The sequence below is a fragment of the Muscardinus avellanarius genome, assembly GCF_963383645.1.
Source record: "Muscardinus avellanarius genome assembly, chromosome: 5".
In the NCBI taxonomy this organism is placed as follows: Eukaryota; Metazoa; Chordata; class Mammalia; order Rodentia; family Gliridae; genus Muscardinus; species Muscardinus avellanarius.
In genome coordinates this window covers 47,983,879-47,998,659 of record NC_137790.1, presented here as the reverse complement: position 1 = coordinate 47,998,659, position 14,781 = coordinate 47,983,879, and the positions used below count along the sequence as shown (strand labels likewise).

The following is a 14,781-nucleotide window of genomic DNA, read 5'->3' as shown; positions in this document are numbered from 1 at the left end:
GGAAAAGGAGGAGGAGGAGGAGGAGGAGGAGGAGGAGGAGGAGGAAGAGGAAGAGGAGGAGGAGAAATAAAATGGGGTCAAGTTCTGGTCACTTTGCAACCACTTCTCCACTTTGGAAGGGGGATTTGGGATGCGTAAACCTGAAAATGAGATGGGACAGACTACAGCTAAAGGAAGTAGACAAGTTTTTTCTCATGGGTGGCACTTTTATACAATGCTGACTGTGCAAGGTCCAACACAGTAGCCTCAATTAAACAAAGTATTCTTTAGCAAATGTTAAAATATAAGCCAATCTGGAAATATCCAGGAGAGAACAGGCAGGCCTGTGTGCCTAATGCGGCCATCAGGAAGCACAAAAGCAAAACGAGAAGCTGTGTTTGAGTACAAGGAGAGCTGGCTGGCACCCTTTGTCCCAGTCCTTGGAGCCCTTCTCAAGAGCCTTTCTCATGTCCTAGTTTTACACAGATAACTTTTTCTGGCCATTTTCTGGCATCTTCCTCTTTTTATTTTTTAAAACATAAGAGAGCAAGGGCAGTAGCCATTTGAGTTTGTTGCCCCTTGACTACTTCTATCCAGACACAGAGGCATCCTATACAGAGCAAAACAAAACAGATAATGGATACAATGACAGAAGACATAATAGCATGCATCAGACTTTGAAACCAAGTATGAGAACCTCGGAGGGCCTGTGGTATTTTTGAAGCAATACCCTCTCCAGAAATACCTGAAAGGTGTTTAGAAAAAGTTTGAAAAATTTCTTCTTGCAGAGCTTTTACATCATCTTATATTACCTCTCAAATTTTGAAGATGATACTTTATTGTATCCCATGAATACAGACTCTGACTAAAGTGGGCAGGAGCTACACAGTAAGATGTAATGTTCTAATCACAATGCATAGATAACTGTTTTTGTAAATCAATCACTTGCTTTCCAAGCCATTGGACTGCTGCCTATAAATCCTACAATTTGGATTCTAATTGCTCATCGATGAGGGCTTGCTGGATCCATAGAGCATGGGGGTTCTTTTTGCCAACTTTGGACAAAATTATGTGTTTGCACAGTGGTTTGTAGAGCAATCTTGAGACTGATGTTGTGGCTGAGATGGCTATTAATCCTACTATACCAAGAATTACCCATTTTATAAAATGTTTACTTCAATGTAAAAGATGATGTAAAACTTGTTTTATGAACCCTGCGATAGGCCCTTCCTCTCAAGGTCGAGTCAAGTTTACTGGTAACCAGAAACCAAATTGCTATTTTAGTATTGGGATGGAATCAGTGGACTTTTTAAACCACACAGAACGATTAATACATGTATATACGTTACAATCCCAACAATGCACATTCTGCAAAGCTTGATTAATGCTGAGTGTTCCTACAGCAAGTACATAAGGAAATTTAACACAAGAAATTAGCAGGTTTTGAGATAGAAAATGTCCCAGTCCAAGAAACAATGGACCCTATGGCAGCTGGAAATTTTCAAATATGCCATCGTCAAGACCCAAGCATCGATTTGGCAACAAACTGCAAGGCTATGGTGTTAATAAACCTTCATCATGCCAGGCGGTGAGTTCAGGTCCTTTGATTCTCCAAAATCCATTGGTGGTGAAATTTCACTGTAGTCGGCTTACATCACAGCAATATAAAGGGTCTGCAGTATTATTGTTCTCAGCCTCAGTACAGTTAGTGACCCATGAGGTTCCCCAATTAACAAAAATGTAGCCAGAGTGATTAGTTAATCTTCCTTGAGTTCCTCTACACATAGACAAATGAACAGGATAGTATTCATGATGTCTAAAGGTTACTGTCTCACAGGCTGGATCAGAGGTTCATCCTGTAACACTGGTGATGTCTTGAATGAAATGTATATAATTTCACTGCTCTTTAAACATAAATGACTGAGAATAAAATAAACCCAGTTTGCTTTCCCTAGCCCAATTATAACCTCAAACTTGAGACATAGTTATTAAAAAAGATGATTTTCCAAAAAAATATGGGCAGTATTTCAAATCCAAGGGACAAGTTAAAAGAAGTTCCTTCTTCATGAGGAAATTGAAGACCCTGTTGTTGCCAAGGTCCTGGCATAAGCAAACGATTATTGATATACACCACTGGCCCAAGGTCCATCTCCCAGAAAAATCACCGTTTTTCCTTTGTTTCATTGGTCCTAAATGATTTACATACACTTCTATTTACAGATGCCTGGGATTCAGAGTTGCTAATGATTAGGCGTGGATAATGTAGATATATAACAAACATTATGATATTAGGAAAGGGAAGGAAAATTAATTGATGTAATTCTAACAACTGAAAGTGTTTATTTATAGTGTATCTACCATCTACCTAATGAAGACTTTCTGAATTTTTTTTTGTCTGTGGATTATTTTATAGTCTTAAAACCTATTTTACACCCTTAGGAGCTTTGCTTATAATCAGTACTTACCAAATTTGAAATTAAACTGAAGAATTTAAAAAATTATTAGCACTCAAACATAAAAACAACACATTTATTCTACATTGGTAACATAATTATATTAAAAACTCTTTGAAAAAAAATTTATTAAATGCCTAACTATGTCAGGTACTGTTTGAGTACTGTTAATATAAAATCAGATTTGACATGGCTGATGCAGGAATAAGGTAGGTCTTCATTGTGTTACCCAAAAGTTACAATTTACTCCACGTTTATTTTTAAGATGATTACGGCTGGGCACGGTGGCTAACACTTGTAGTCCCGTACTTGGGAGGCTGAGACAGGAATATTGCAGGTTCTCTGTGAATGTCAGCAACTTTGTGAGGCCCTCTGCAACTTAGTGAGACTCTGTTTTAAAGTACAGAATGCAAAAAATAGGTTTGGAAATGAAGCTCAGAGGTAGAATGCCCCTGGGTTCAATCCTCAGTTCCATAAAAAGAAAAGAAAAGGGAATGTCTATGTGTGTGTATACCTCTCCTTTCTCCTTTCTGAGATTGTTCTATTTGTTTGTTTCGTATTGGGGATTGAACCCAGGGAATTTCTACTTCTGAGCTACACCCTAAACTCTATTTGTATTTTTATTTCAAAACAAGTTTTCACTATGTTGCTGAGGATGGCCTCAAACATGTGACCCTCCTATCTTAGCCTCACAAGTACTGGGATTGCAGGCATGTGCCACCATGCCTGGCTTCAGTATGACCTTTAGAACAATTACTTAAGAATTTTTATGTTGACAACAGAAAATTTTGTATTATGATTATTTTGTAAAAAGGCTTTTAAAGATAATTTCATTTTAAAGTACAAAATCAACTTTTGCCTCACATTAAAAAAGTAAATATATTTATAATATTTTATATACTTTAAAATTGCACTTCTCAATAAATTGCCATCATACAAAAGAAAATTCAAAATATAGTTTCCTGGGGAAGGGGGTGGGGAGCTCACCAAGTACTGTGTGTATGCGTGTTCATATCACTCTGAACTTCACTATGATATATGATCACAACACATCAATAAAAGTGTGTTAAAATATATACAGTTTATTTTGCACACATGGTATTGCTTAAGGAGACACTATTACTTAAAAACTTGAAATATGTCTGTGATTTTAAGACTATTTTGGACTCAAGAAATTTGCCAAGAATATAAATGTACTACCTTTATATATGCTAACATTTATTCCTAGTATTTGTTAGATTTGTAAAAAATATGAATAATTATAATCTGAAAGTCATTATTATTTAATTTACTCCTGATGGATCTTACTACCTTAGATTTTGAAGTGTATTTTAATTATAATTTTATTTATATGAACTAATAGGACTTACCATCACCCTTTAATAAGCTAATATTCTAATCATAACACACACGTTTTTACTTTCTTATTATCTGTAGATTAAGAAAAAAGTACCATCAGGCTAAAACTATTTTTTCAATGGAGATGATATTTGTTTCAGAGTGTTACAAAATTGTCTTTTTCTTAATTCTTTTTACAGCATTTATTACTTCCTTATTTCTTAGACTGTAAATAACAGGATTTAATAAAGGGATTACTACAGTATAAAAGACAGCAACAGGTATATCTTTATCCCCTTCATTAACTGAGTTTGGTTGGGCATACATATAGAGAAGAGAACCATAAAATATTGACACAGAGAGAAAGTGGGATGCACAAGTCGATAAAGCTTTGCTTCTTCCCTCTTTGGATTTCATTGTGAATATAGTGAAAAGAATATAGAAATAAGAGACTAGGACTATACTAATAGTGAAGACTTGAATTGACCCTGCCAAGACAAGTAATAGCAACTCATTGATAGAAGGGTCAACACAGGAGAGTCTGTATAATGGAAGGACATCACAAAAAAAGTGATTGATTTCATGAGACCTACAGAAAGTTAACCTAAACAACAACCCTACTTCAATCATGGGATGCAAGTTACCAGCTACATAGGCTCCTGTGGTCATCTGAAAACAAAGTTTCTTTGACATCTTGGTGTGGTACTGCAGTGGGCTGCATATGGCCACATAGCGGTCATAGGCCATCGCTGCCAGCAGAAAGCAGTCTGTAGTTTCAGCAAGACAGAGAAAATAAAATTGTACCATGCATTCAGAGAGTGAAATCCTTCTGTCCTCAGACAAGAAGTTCTGTAGCATCTTGGGAGTGATAGCACAGGAGCAGCAGGAGTCCATCAGAGCCAGGTTTCCCAGGAAGATGTACATTGGGGTGTGAAGACGATGCTCCATGTAAATCAAGGCCACCAGACCAAGGTTCCCCACCATGGTGACCAGGTAGATGGCAGAGAACACCACAAACAGAAGTGCCTTCAGTTCCGGGTGATCCGTAAATCCTGTGAGGATAAACTCATTTGTTGAGGAGTGGTTGTGCTCAGTCATCTCTACCTTTTCTGTTGAGATAGGAGTTAGCATGATAGAAGATTTTAACTGAAAACATAGAATTTTCCAATCATTTTTTTCTGTTATTGGTAGTGGAATTTTTTTAATAGTCTCCTGCTTTCTCTACATCACACCTGCAATTTACTTCTAAGAGTTGTTTGTCCTCTTAAATTTTCAGCATCTATGACCCTAAGCTGTGAGTCTCCACAGTCAGAGAATATTTGATAATTCCAGGAAGAATGCCTAAAGTAGAAATATTTTATCTTTATACATTTCTGCCACAATACAAGTTCAGGGTACACATTTTGGATCACTGTACCCCAAAAGTTTTGGTCTTTTTCTAAAAGTTCTCCAAAGTAACTTTAATATCAATTTTCCTATAATATGCATTTTTCTATTGAGAAAAATGTTTTATATATTTTCCTAGAAAGGTGAATGGTTTTAAAAGTATTTTACAGATGTTAAATTTGTATCAGAAATATCATTGATGCTTAAAGACTATGGAGAAGATAATTCTTCTTTAAACAAAATATCTTGGAATGTAAAGAAATAAATGTCTATGGTTGTCACCTCTCACCTTTTTCCTCAATCTCACATACAGTTTCCTAAACACTGTCTGTCCATTTTTTCATTCCTATTGATATTTTCCAAAGATCTAAATTTATTTTCTTTCTTTATTAGGCATAGGTTATATGCAATTCTATTTAATTGCATATTTTAACTGAATGTCCCAGAAAACACTGGTCTGATATACCCAGTGTTCATATCCAATAAGAGCTATAATCTTTATGCCTAGTCTAAATTGCTTTATTCTATCACATATATCCAAAAACATTCCTATAATCATTTTGAAATTAGTTGTTCTAAACTTCTGTGAACTTCTCTGGGTAGAAGACTGAATTCTAATCCCAGCTCCACCTCAATGACCTGCTGTGGTGACCTTGATTTTAGCATCCTCCTTATGTTCCTTACTGAACTTTGTCTCTGCGCATTGAGGCCTTTAACTTTAAAGAAGAGGTTACTAGGACATTTAAAAAATCATAATGTAGGCCGGGCGTGGTGGCGCACACTTGTAATCCCTGTGCTTGGGAGACAGAGACAGGAGGATCCTGCAGGTTCGAAGCCAGCTGAGCATGCTGGCTTAGGAGACCCTGTTTCCAAACAAAAATGTAAAAATAGGTCTGGGAGTGTAGCCCGGAGGTAGAAGGACTTCCAGGAACACCAGTACCACCAAAAAAAAAAAAAAAAAAAAAATCATAATGTTAGGGCACTTCGTTTTTTATTTAATTTTATTTTGTATTTTCTCAGAAATATAAAATTTTTCTAATATATATTGTAGTTGATTAAAAACTAATATAAATAGAACCACTTTAATATATCAGTTCTTATAAAACTATTGAAAAGAGAAAACAATTCATAATAGATTTTTTAGTTTGTATATTACTCTGCTTTGAAATGCAATTTTCTCTTATTAGTGATCAATTGGGACATATTGACTGACTAACCATGAATTTAACCATGGTAAAAAAGAGTTTGCATTTTCATAATGAAAATATTGAGATAAAGGTAGTGAAAATTAGTTTCCTTTAACATATTAAACATATGCCATGTAGTCAGTTAAATTAGAGACAACTTTTAACGAACATGTCTGAATTACTAATAAAATTTCTTATATTTTAAAATTCTATCTGGTAATCACAAAGTTAGTTGAATTATAGTGTTACACCCAATCCCAGTTCTCTATACCATTTAATTTTGAGAGGAGGTAAAAAGAAATTTAAAAAATAGTAAATAATTCAGGGAAGTAAAGTTTTTATGGCTGCTAATATAACAGTGAGAATAGTTCTCTTACCTACATTTTACTGAGAAGAGCTTTATGGATGTATATTGTTTGCTTTGTAGTGAAGGTCTCACAATTTAAGAATATATATGTACCTCGCTTGCTAAAGCATTTGGGATTAAAAGAATGAAAATCGGAGTGACTACCTATATATAGGTCAGTGTTAATAATGTTCTTTACACTGCCAACTTAGTTTTCATCATATTCTAAGGGGATTTCCCTGCACTGACATCAACATGTTTCTGTGGAGACATTAAGTCTTAAAAGAAGACAATTTATTTGAAATTAATTAAAGATGTCCTTTGAAATAATGAAGTTAAAGACATGACGTTCACTGATGTTTGTTTGATGAACAAACATCTTGGTGGTTTGCATGTAACTGACTTAGTTTTAAAGTTTACTTCGCAGGAGTGTTCATGAAATACAAAACAGGCAGAAAATAGTCTTAGGCTATTTTGACCCCTTTCTGCAGAAATGGAATTAGCATGGTTAATGAAACTAGTATTTGAGGAAGAAACTAGAAGGTGAGGGTCATCATCTTCACTCTCTGCCATCAATTTATCCCCATTTTCTTCACTGCACTCAGTGAAAAATTGATTTTATTATTTTTCATATATGCAAATTTTTGAGAATGTACTCCTGTTTTTCCTCTTCATACCAGCTACCCTTTACCTTTTTTACACTGTTCGGTCTTTTTATGCCATTAATCACACTTCACCTAACCTTACTTATTTGTCAGTACATCTATAGCTGGTCATTCTTTCTCCATCACTACTATTAGCACATTGGCTTAGAGAAAAGGAACTTTTGTGATTTGCCCAATCCTGTATTTCTAACACTATGAATAATTTCTGGCATTCTTTAGTGCTCATTATTTGTTGAATGAATTTTTTTAAAAAATGATATTTTACTACTTAAGGATTTAAAACAGAACCTCATTATTTTAAAAAGTTCAAACCAGATCTATTTTCCATAGTATGGAATTCCAGACACTCATGATCTGTCTGCCTCTTGTCACCCCACTTTCTGCTGTGCACCTAAGGGAACATGGTCCTATACACCAGTTTTCTGTTCCTTGTGCTCCTGTTTCAATTAGTTTGATAGGAATGTCTTTTTCACCTAAAAAAACTTCTTCATTTTCCGTCTTAATCCTGCTCATCTTTGAGCTCAAATATGAATGTCTCCTGGGAAAATTTTCCAGATCTTTGTAGTCAGATTGATTTTCTTCTTTTTGACCCAGTGGTACTTATCTCCTTTCTATATCGTAATTTCCACTTAATCCAGTGTTATTTGTATGTCCCTTGTTTATATAATTTTCTATTAAGTAGCTTTAACATATGTATCTTCTCATAGTTTTTTAGACCTCTTTGCAGCAAATTGAGCTAAATCTTTAATATATATTGATTTCTTTGACGACTAAAATACATTTGTAGCACTGGACAATAGGTAGAGGAATATAGGGTATGTTTGAGCAGAGTTGAGAGAAGAATGTCCTAGATTTGCAAAATGGCTAGTGACAAAGAGCTCATAATCTAGTTGGAGAGAAAGAGCTATAGATTACGAAATAGCATACAATTCAGTCCTTGATCTGTAAAGGAGTAAAATTGTTATATAGACATGGAGAAATGGTGACCTGGAGGAAGAACAATTTCTCAGAGGAAATTTCATCTCAGATGAACCCTGGGGTTATAATAAGCAGAGAAGATGAGGAACTTAACTAGTTGAGGAAACAAGATAACAAAAGCCTGAAAAATTTAAACCACAAGATTAATATAAAAATAGGAAGATGAAGCTTACACATCACATATAAGGGAAAATTTAAAAGCAAAATAAGGGGAAAGGAGATTTACACTGAAAATTGTCCACTTGATTCCTTCCTGTTTATCCTTTCTGCTCTCACCATTTCATTAAAACTTTCTCTGGTAAACTCATAACCAATTTTGAATGTTATTCCAAAGAACACTTAATTAACTTCCTAACCAAGCTGAAGTGTTTGGTAATATTGAAATTCTCCTACCCTCAAGCTTATGAAATAATATTTGCTGGTCCTATCTTCCTATGTTCTATCTCCATAGATAATGCAAGTTCATATTTTTCTAATTTTCCTTAATGATGCTTGCATTGCCCTGGGTTCTATCCTTGTCCTCCATCTTCTATTTTGGATTATTTTTTGTACTGGGAGTGGAACTCAGGGGCTTTTCTACTTCTGGGCTATACTCCCAGCCCTATTTTATATTTTATTTGGAAACAGGGTCTCACTGAGTTGCTGAGAGCCTCATTCAGTACCTGAGGCTGGCTTCGAACCTGCGATCCTCCTGTCTCAGCCTCCCAAGCGCAGGGATTATAAGCGTGCGACACCACGGCCCGGCTTCATCTTCTTTAATTTTATCCCCTTGTTTGTTTGTTTCATCTACTCTTGAATTTCAGTTGTCAACTACCTGCTTATGGCTTCAGTTGGAGAGAGATTGCAAACATCTTGTTTATAAATTGCCATTAGTAAAATAATTTTGGAAGTATTCTGATTGCCTATCCTAATATATATATATATATATATATATATATATATATAATCTCAGTATACTAGAATATTATGTATATTTTAAAATATTAAATAGAAATGTAAAAGAGCAAGAGTGAATAAAAATAGTATGAAGATGTCATTTTATCTATGAATCATATAAAAACATTATTTCATACATACTATTATTAACTTAAATAGTAATGTTCAGAAAAATTGATGATATATAGTTTTTTTTTTTGGTGGTGGTACTGGGGTTCCTGGAAGCCCTTCTATCTCCGGGCTACACTCCCAGACCTATTTTTTTACATTTTTTTATTTGGAAATAGGGTCTCCTAAGCCAGCACGCGTGGCTGGCTTCGAACCTGCGCGATCCTCCTGTCTCTGCCTCCCAAGCGCGGGGATTACAAGCGTGCGCCACCATGCCCGGCGATGATACATAGTTTTTTAATATTAGTTTGGCAGTATAATATAGCAATTCAAGCATATGTTTATATTTATTTTCAACATTTATTTTTTTAAAAAATGTTTAAATGGCAAATAATAATTGTACATATTTATGGGATACCATGCAATAATTTGATACATATAAATGCTGTATAGCAATCAAATTAGGATAATTACCACTTCTATCTTCTTCAACATTTATCATTTTCTTTTATTATGAGCCTACTAACTGTTCTAGCTATTTAGAAAACTTATAATTACTTGTAATAAATTATTGTTATCCACTGTGCTTTATAATATTAGGACTTAATCCTCCTATCTAAGTACATTTTGGTTCATGTTACACAACCTCCTTTATTCCTTTGCCCAGATCTTTCTTAGCCACTATTTATCACTAGTTCACTCTCTTCTTCTATGTGACTTTTTTACTTTCACAGATGATGATTGATAACATACAAGCTTTGTCTTTCTATCTGTAGCATATTTTTTTGAACATAATATCTTTTTCATTTCCTTCCTTTTTTTCTTTTTTGCTTCCTTCTTTTTGATACTGGGGACTGAACACAGGAGTATTCTGCCTCCAAGCTACACTCTCAGTACTTTTTATTTTTTTATTTTGTAATATATTTTATTGGTGGATTGTAGTCAAACAACACAATGGAATACAAGACTTGTGAGGATTTCCAAGCACACATCATCCAATTGGCCCTTATCCAATCCCCATCCTACTCCTTCCCCCTCCCTCAATCCCATACTTGATTTAGTGATTGACCTTGACATATTTGTTTACATATATCATGTGTTGTAAAGAGATTCCATCTTCCTCCATCCTATTCTCTCTGATTGGTCATCTTAATTGCCCTTCCTCAATCAGATTTCCTCCTATTACCCATTTCTTCCCAGCCTTTGCATATTAGGAAAAGCATCCGAATTTTTGTTGTTGTTGTTTACTGTGATATTTCTCTGTGTATGCCTCATTGCAAGTTCTGATCCCACTCTTGAAGGCTCCAGAAACAGCCTGGCCACCCGGCAGACTCTAATCCCGGCCTTGCTGGCTCCAATACTGGCCTTGCCACATGGCAAGCTCTATTCTGGCCTCAGAGGCCCCAGCACAGGCCTTGCCTTAAAGCAAGTTCCTATCCCAGCCTCATTGGCTCCAGCCACGGCCTCACCACATGGCAGGCACCGATCCTGGCTTCGCTGGCCCCAGCACCAGCCTCACCCCTCGGCAGGCTCTGGTCCTGGCCTCGGAGGCCCCAGCACTGGCTTGCCTCACGGAAGGCTCTGATCCCGGCCTCGGTGGCACTGGCACCGCCCTCACCCCTTGGCAGGCTCCAATTCCAGCCTTGGGGACCCCATTAATGGCATTCCCTCATGGCAGGCTCTGATCCTGGCCTCGCTGGCCTCTACACTGGCCTAGCCACCTGGCAGGCTCCTATCCTGGCCTCAGAGGCCCCGGCACAGGCCTTGCTGTGCATTGGGCTCTGGTCTCTGTAACTATGAGGAGGTCATCTACAGATGTTCCATTTTCCTACTTTTTTTTTTTTTTTGGTGGTACTGGTGTTCCTGGATACCCTTCTACCTCCGAGCTACACTCCTGGAGACCTATTTTCTTCATATATTTTTACTTTGAAGCAGGGTCTCTTAAACCAGTGAGGCTGGCCTCAAACCTGGTCAATCCTCCTGTCTCTGCCTCCCAAGCACAGGGATTACAAGCATGCACCACCTCGCCCGGAGTTCTTCAAATTTTTTTTTAAATATGAGAGAGAAGTATATGTCTTTTGTGAAAACTGTGACCCCCAAATACCTAGTGTCAATGCATTCTGTCTTCCCTCCAAAGGCAGAGGTCTACAGCTTCACTTTGGAGAGCAGGCTCTGCTGCTCCACATGCACCCTGGCTTCCCGCTCTGCGTAGAGGAGTGCAGTGGCCATGAGAGCTGATGACTCCCAGAACACACAGCATGGCAGCCCATCCCAACTACTTGGGACTCCCTCTGAAACTCTCCAAACCACTTAACATGTTGTCCAGAATTCCCAAGCATGTGTTGCAAGAGCAGTCTACTTTTTGGGAGATTTCCTCAAAAGTTCAAGGTAGACTGGACTGGATCTGTCTGCCCCTCCAAATTCCAGTCACTACCACCACCACTGCCTCCACTGCCATCTCAGTTCTCTTCTGAACACCTTTCCCTCACAGTGTGTTTTCTAGAATTCCCGAGCATATGCGGTAGTAGCACTATACCTTTGAGGGTATTTCTTTAAACTTATGAGGCGGATTGGACTGAATCTCTGCCTCTATCCAATACTAACAACCATTGCCACTGCCACAGCCTTTTTGGTTCTTTTCCAAGCACCTTATTCACACAGCATGTTGTCCCAAATTCCCCAGTGTGAGTGGTGGTAGCTGGGCTTCCCGCCCATGCGCTGAGCTCCCAGGACTTGTAGGAGGGTTTCCAGTCTGTGCACTGAGCTCCCCGATGCACATCTGGGCTTCCAGTCCCTGCGCTGAGCTCCTGGGATGCATGAGAGGATTTCCTGCCCATGTGCTGAGCTCCCGGGATGTGCAGCTGGGCTTACTGTCCCTGCACTGAGCTCCCAGGATGCAGGGGAGGGCTTCCCGTGTCTGCGCTGAGCCACCTGGGACACGCAGTTCCCACCCGGTGCTGCCAGGAACCCTCCACCGTGCCAGGATTATTTTTCTTACAAGATGTGTTGTTATGAGTCTCAACATGCATGGCTGAAGCAGCCTTTTGTCTAATCTCTTCTGGGGTGTTTTTCTAGATATCACTTTTCTTGCATGGCAGGTGCCTCATTGTCCTCTTGCTTCTAATTCCATTGTTATCCACTCTCTCTCCTGAATTCTAGGTAGAAAATCATGGCTGAAAATGTCTCCTTAAGTTGTCCCAATCAGGTACTAAACCAAAATCTGGTGTCCAGGGCTTCTCCAAGGAATGCACATTCGTTTCGGCCTAGAGGTGAGGCCGGTTCTGGGGCCAGCCAGGCTGGGATTGGAGCCTGCTGTGAGACAAGGCTGGTGCTGGTGCCTCGGAGGCTGGGATCAGAGCCTCCCGAGGGGTGAGGCCAGTGTCGGGACCAGTGAAATTGGGATCAGGGCCTACTCCTTTCACCCTAGCTTTTACATATTAGGGAAAACATCGATTCCTTACTTTTTGCAACTGACTAGTCTCGCTTAGCATAATGTCCTCAAGATCCATCCATTCACCTGAAAATACTTCAATTGTATTTTTTTATGGCTGAGTAAAATTTCATTGTATACATATCCTACAGTTTTGTAATCCATTCATCTGTTGATGGACATCTTGGCTGGTTCCATAGTTTGGCTATGGTGAATTGTGCAGCTATGAACATAGATACATATGCATTAGTTTGGTTTCCTTTCTTTTGGGTAGATACCCAGAAGTGGTATTGCTGAATCAAATGGTAGATTTTTTCCCATTATTCTGAGGATTCTCCATACTGTTTTCCAAAGTGGTTGCACTAATTTGCAAAACCAGTTTTGCCAACACCATTTGTTGAACAGGCTTTTTTCCAGTGTATGTTTTTGGCCTCTTTGTCAAAAATCAATTGGCTAAAAGTGTGTGAACTTGTTTCTGGGTCTTCTATTCTGCTCCATTGGTCTAGGTATCTGTTTTTGTGCCAGTACCATGCTGTTTTTATTACAATGGCTTTGTAGTATAGTTTAAAGTCAGGTATTGTGATTCCTCCTACATGTTTTTTGTTGCTGAGAACTACCTTGGCTATTCTGGGCTTTTTGTTATTCCAGATAAATTTAAGGACTGATTTTTCTATGTCTGTGAGGAATGATCTTGGTAGTTTACTGGGCATTGTGTTGAATTTGTAGATCACTTTTGGAAGGATGGCAATTTAAATAATATTTATTCTGCCTATCTATGAACATGGAAGATCTTTCTATCTTCTAAGATCTTCTTTAATTTCTTTTATCAATGTTTTATAAATTTCTTTGTAGAGATCTTTTACCTTTTTGGTGAAGTTTATTCCTAAATATTTTATTTTTTTGTGGAAGATCCTGAGTGGAAGTGTTTTCTGAATTTCTTTTTCAGTGGATTTATGGTTGGTGTACAGGAAAGTTTTTGATTTTTTAAGATTGGTTTTGTATCCAGACACTTTGCTGAATTTGTTGATCAGTTCTATAAGCCTTTTGGTTGAGTTTGTTGGGTTTTCTAAATATCGTATCATGTCATCTGCAAATAGTGAAAATTTGAGTTCTTCTTTTCCTATTTGTACTCCTTTGATTTCCTTTTCTTACCTTATTGCTCTATCTATAGTCTCTAGTACTATATTGAAGAGAAGTGGTGATATTGGACATCTTTGTCTTATTTCTGTTTTTAGGGGGAATTCTTGAAGTTTTTCCCTATATAATATGATGTTGGCTGTGGGCTTATTGTAGATTGCATTTATGATGTTGAGATATGTTCCTTCTATTTCAAGTCACTGCAATGTTTTTATCATAAATGGATGTTGGGTTTTATCAAATAACTTTTCAGCCTCTATTGAAATGATCATGTGATTTTTGTCTTTGATTCTGTTTATATGATGAATTACATGGATTGATGTTAGTTTGTTGAACCAGCCTTGCATCCCTGGGATGAACCCTACCTGGTCATGGTGTATAATTTTCTTTATGTGCTTTTGAATGCATGTTACTAGTATTTTGTTTAATAGTTTTGCATCCAAGTTCATCAGAGATATAGGCCTGTAGTTTTCCTTCCTTGAACTATCTTCATATGATTTTTGGTTTTAGTGTGATGTTGGCTTCATTGTCTTCATTTGGTTTTGGTTTTAGTGTGATGTTGGCTTCATTTAATGCATTTGGGAGGGTCCCATTCATAAGGAATTCTAATTTTCCACATCCTTACTAGTACTTCATATTGTTTTTATTCTTGGTGATTGATTGCTATTCTAACTGAAGTTAGAAGAAATCTCAGTATAGTTTTGAATTGCATTTCCCTTATTGTAATGATATTAAGTAGTTGTTATATATTTGTTGACTTTTTTGTGGGTTTGAAATTATTTTTTCTTTTTTCTTTTTAAAATTTTTATTGGTGCATTATATCCATACATCATATTGG

At 37.3% G+C, this 14,781-nt stretch overlaps 1 protein-coding gene across 1 annotated transcript; it reads right to left on the bottom strand.

Annotated features, from left to right (window-relative positions):
* Positions 1-3,935: 3,935 nt before the first annotated feature.
* LOC308263081 (olfactory receptor 5K3-like) lies at positions 3,936-4,868 on the bottom strand (the record flags this gene model as incomplete). Its single annotated transcript, XM_080695948.1, has 1 exon — positions 3,936-4,868. One exon carries the CDS (start codon positions 4,866-4,868, stop codon positions 3,936-3,938), a length of 933 nt encoding a protein of 310 aa, XP_080552074.1.
* Between the last annotated feature and the right edge of the window lie 9,913 nt (positions 4,869-14,781).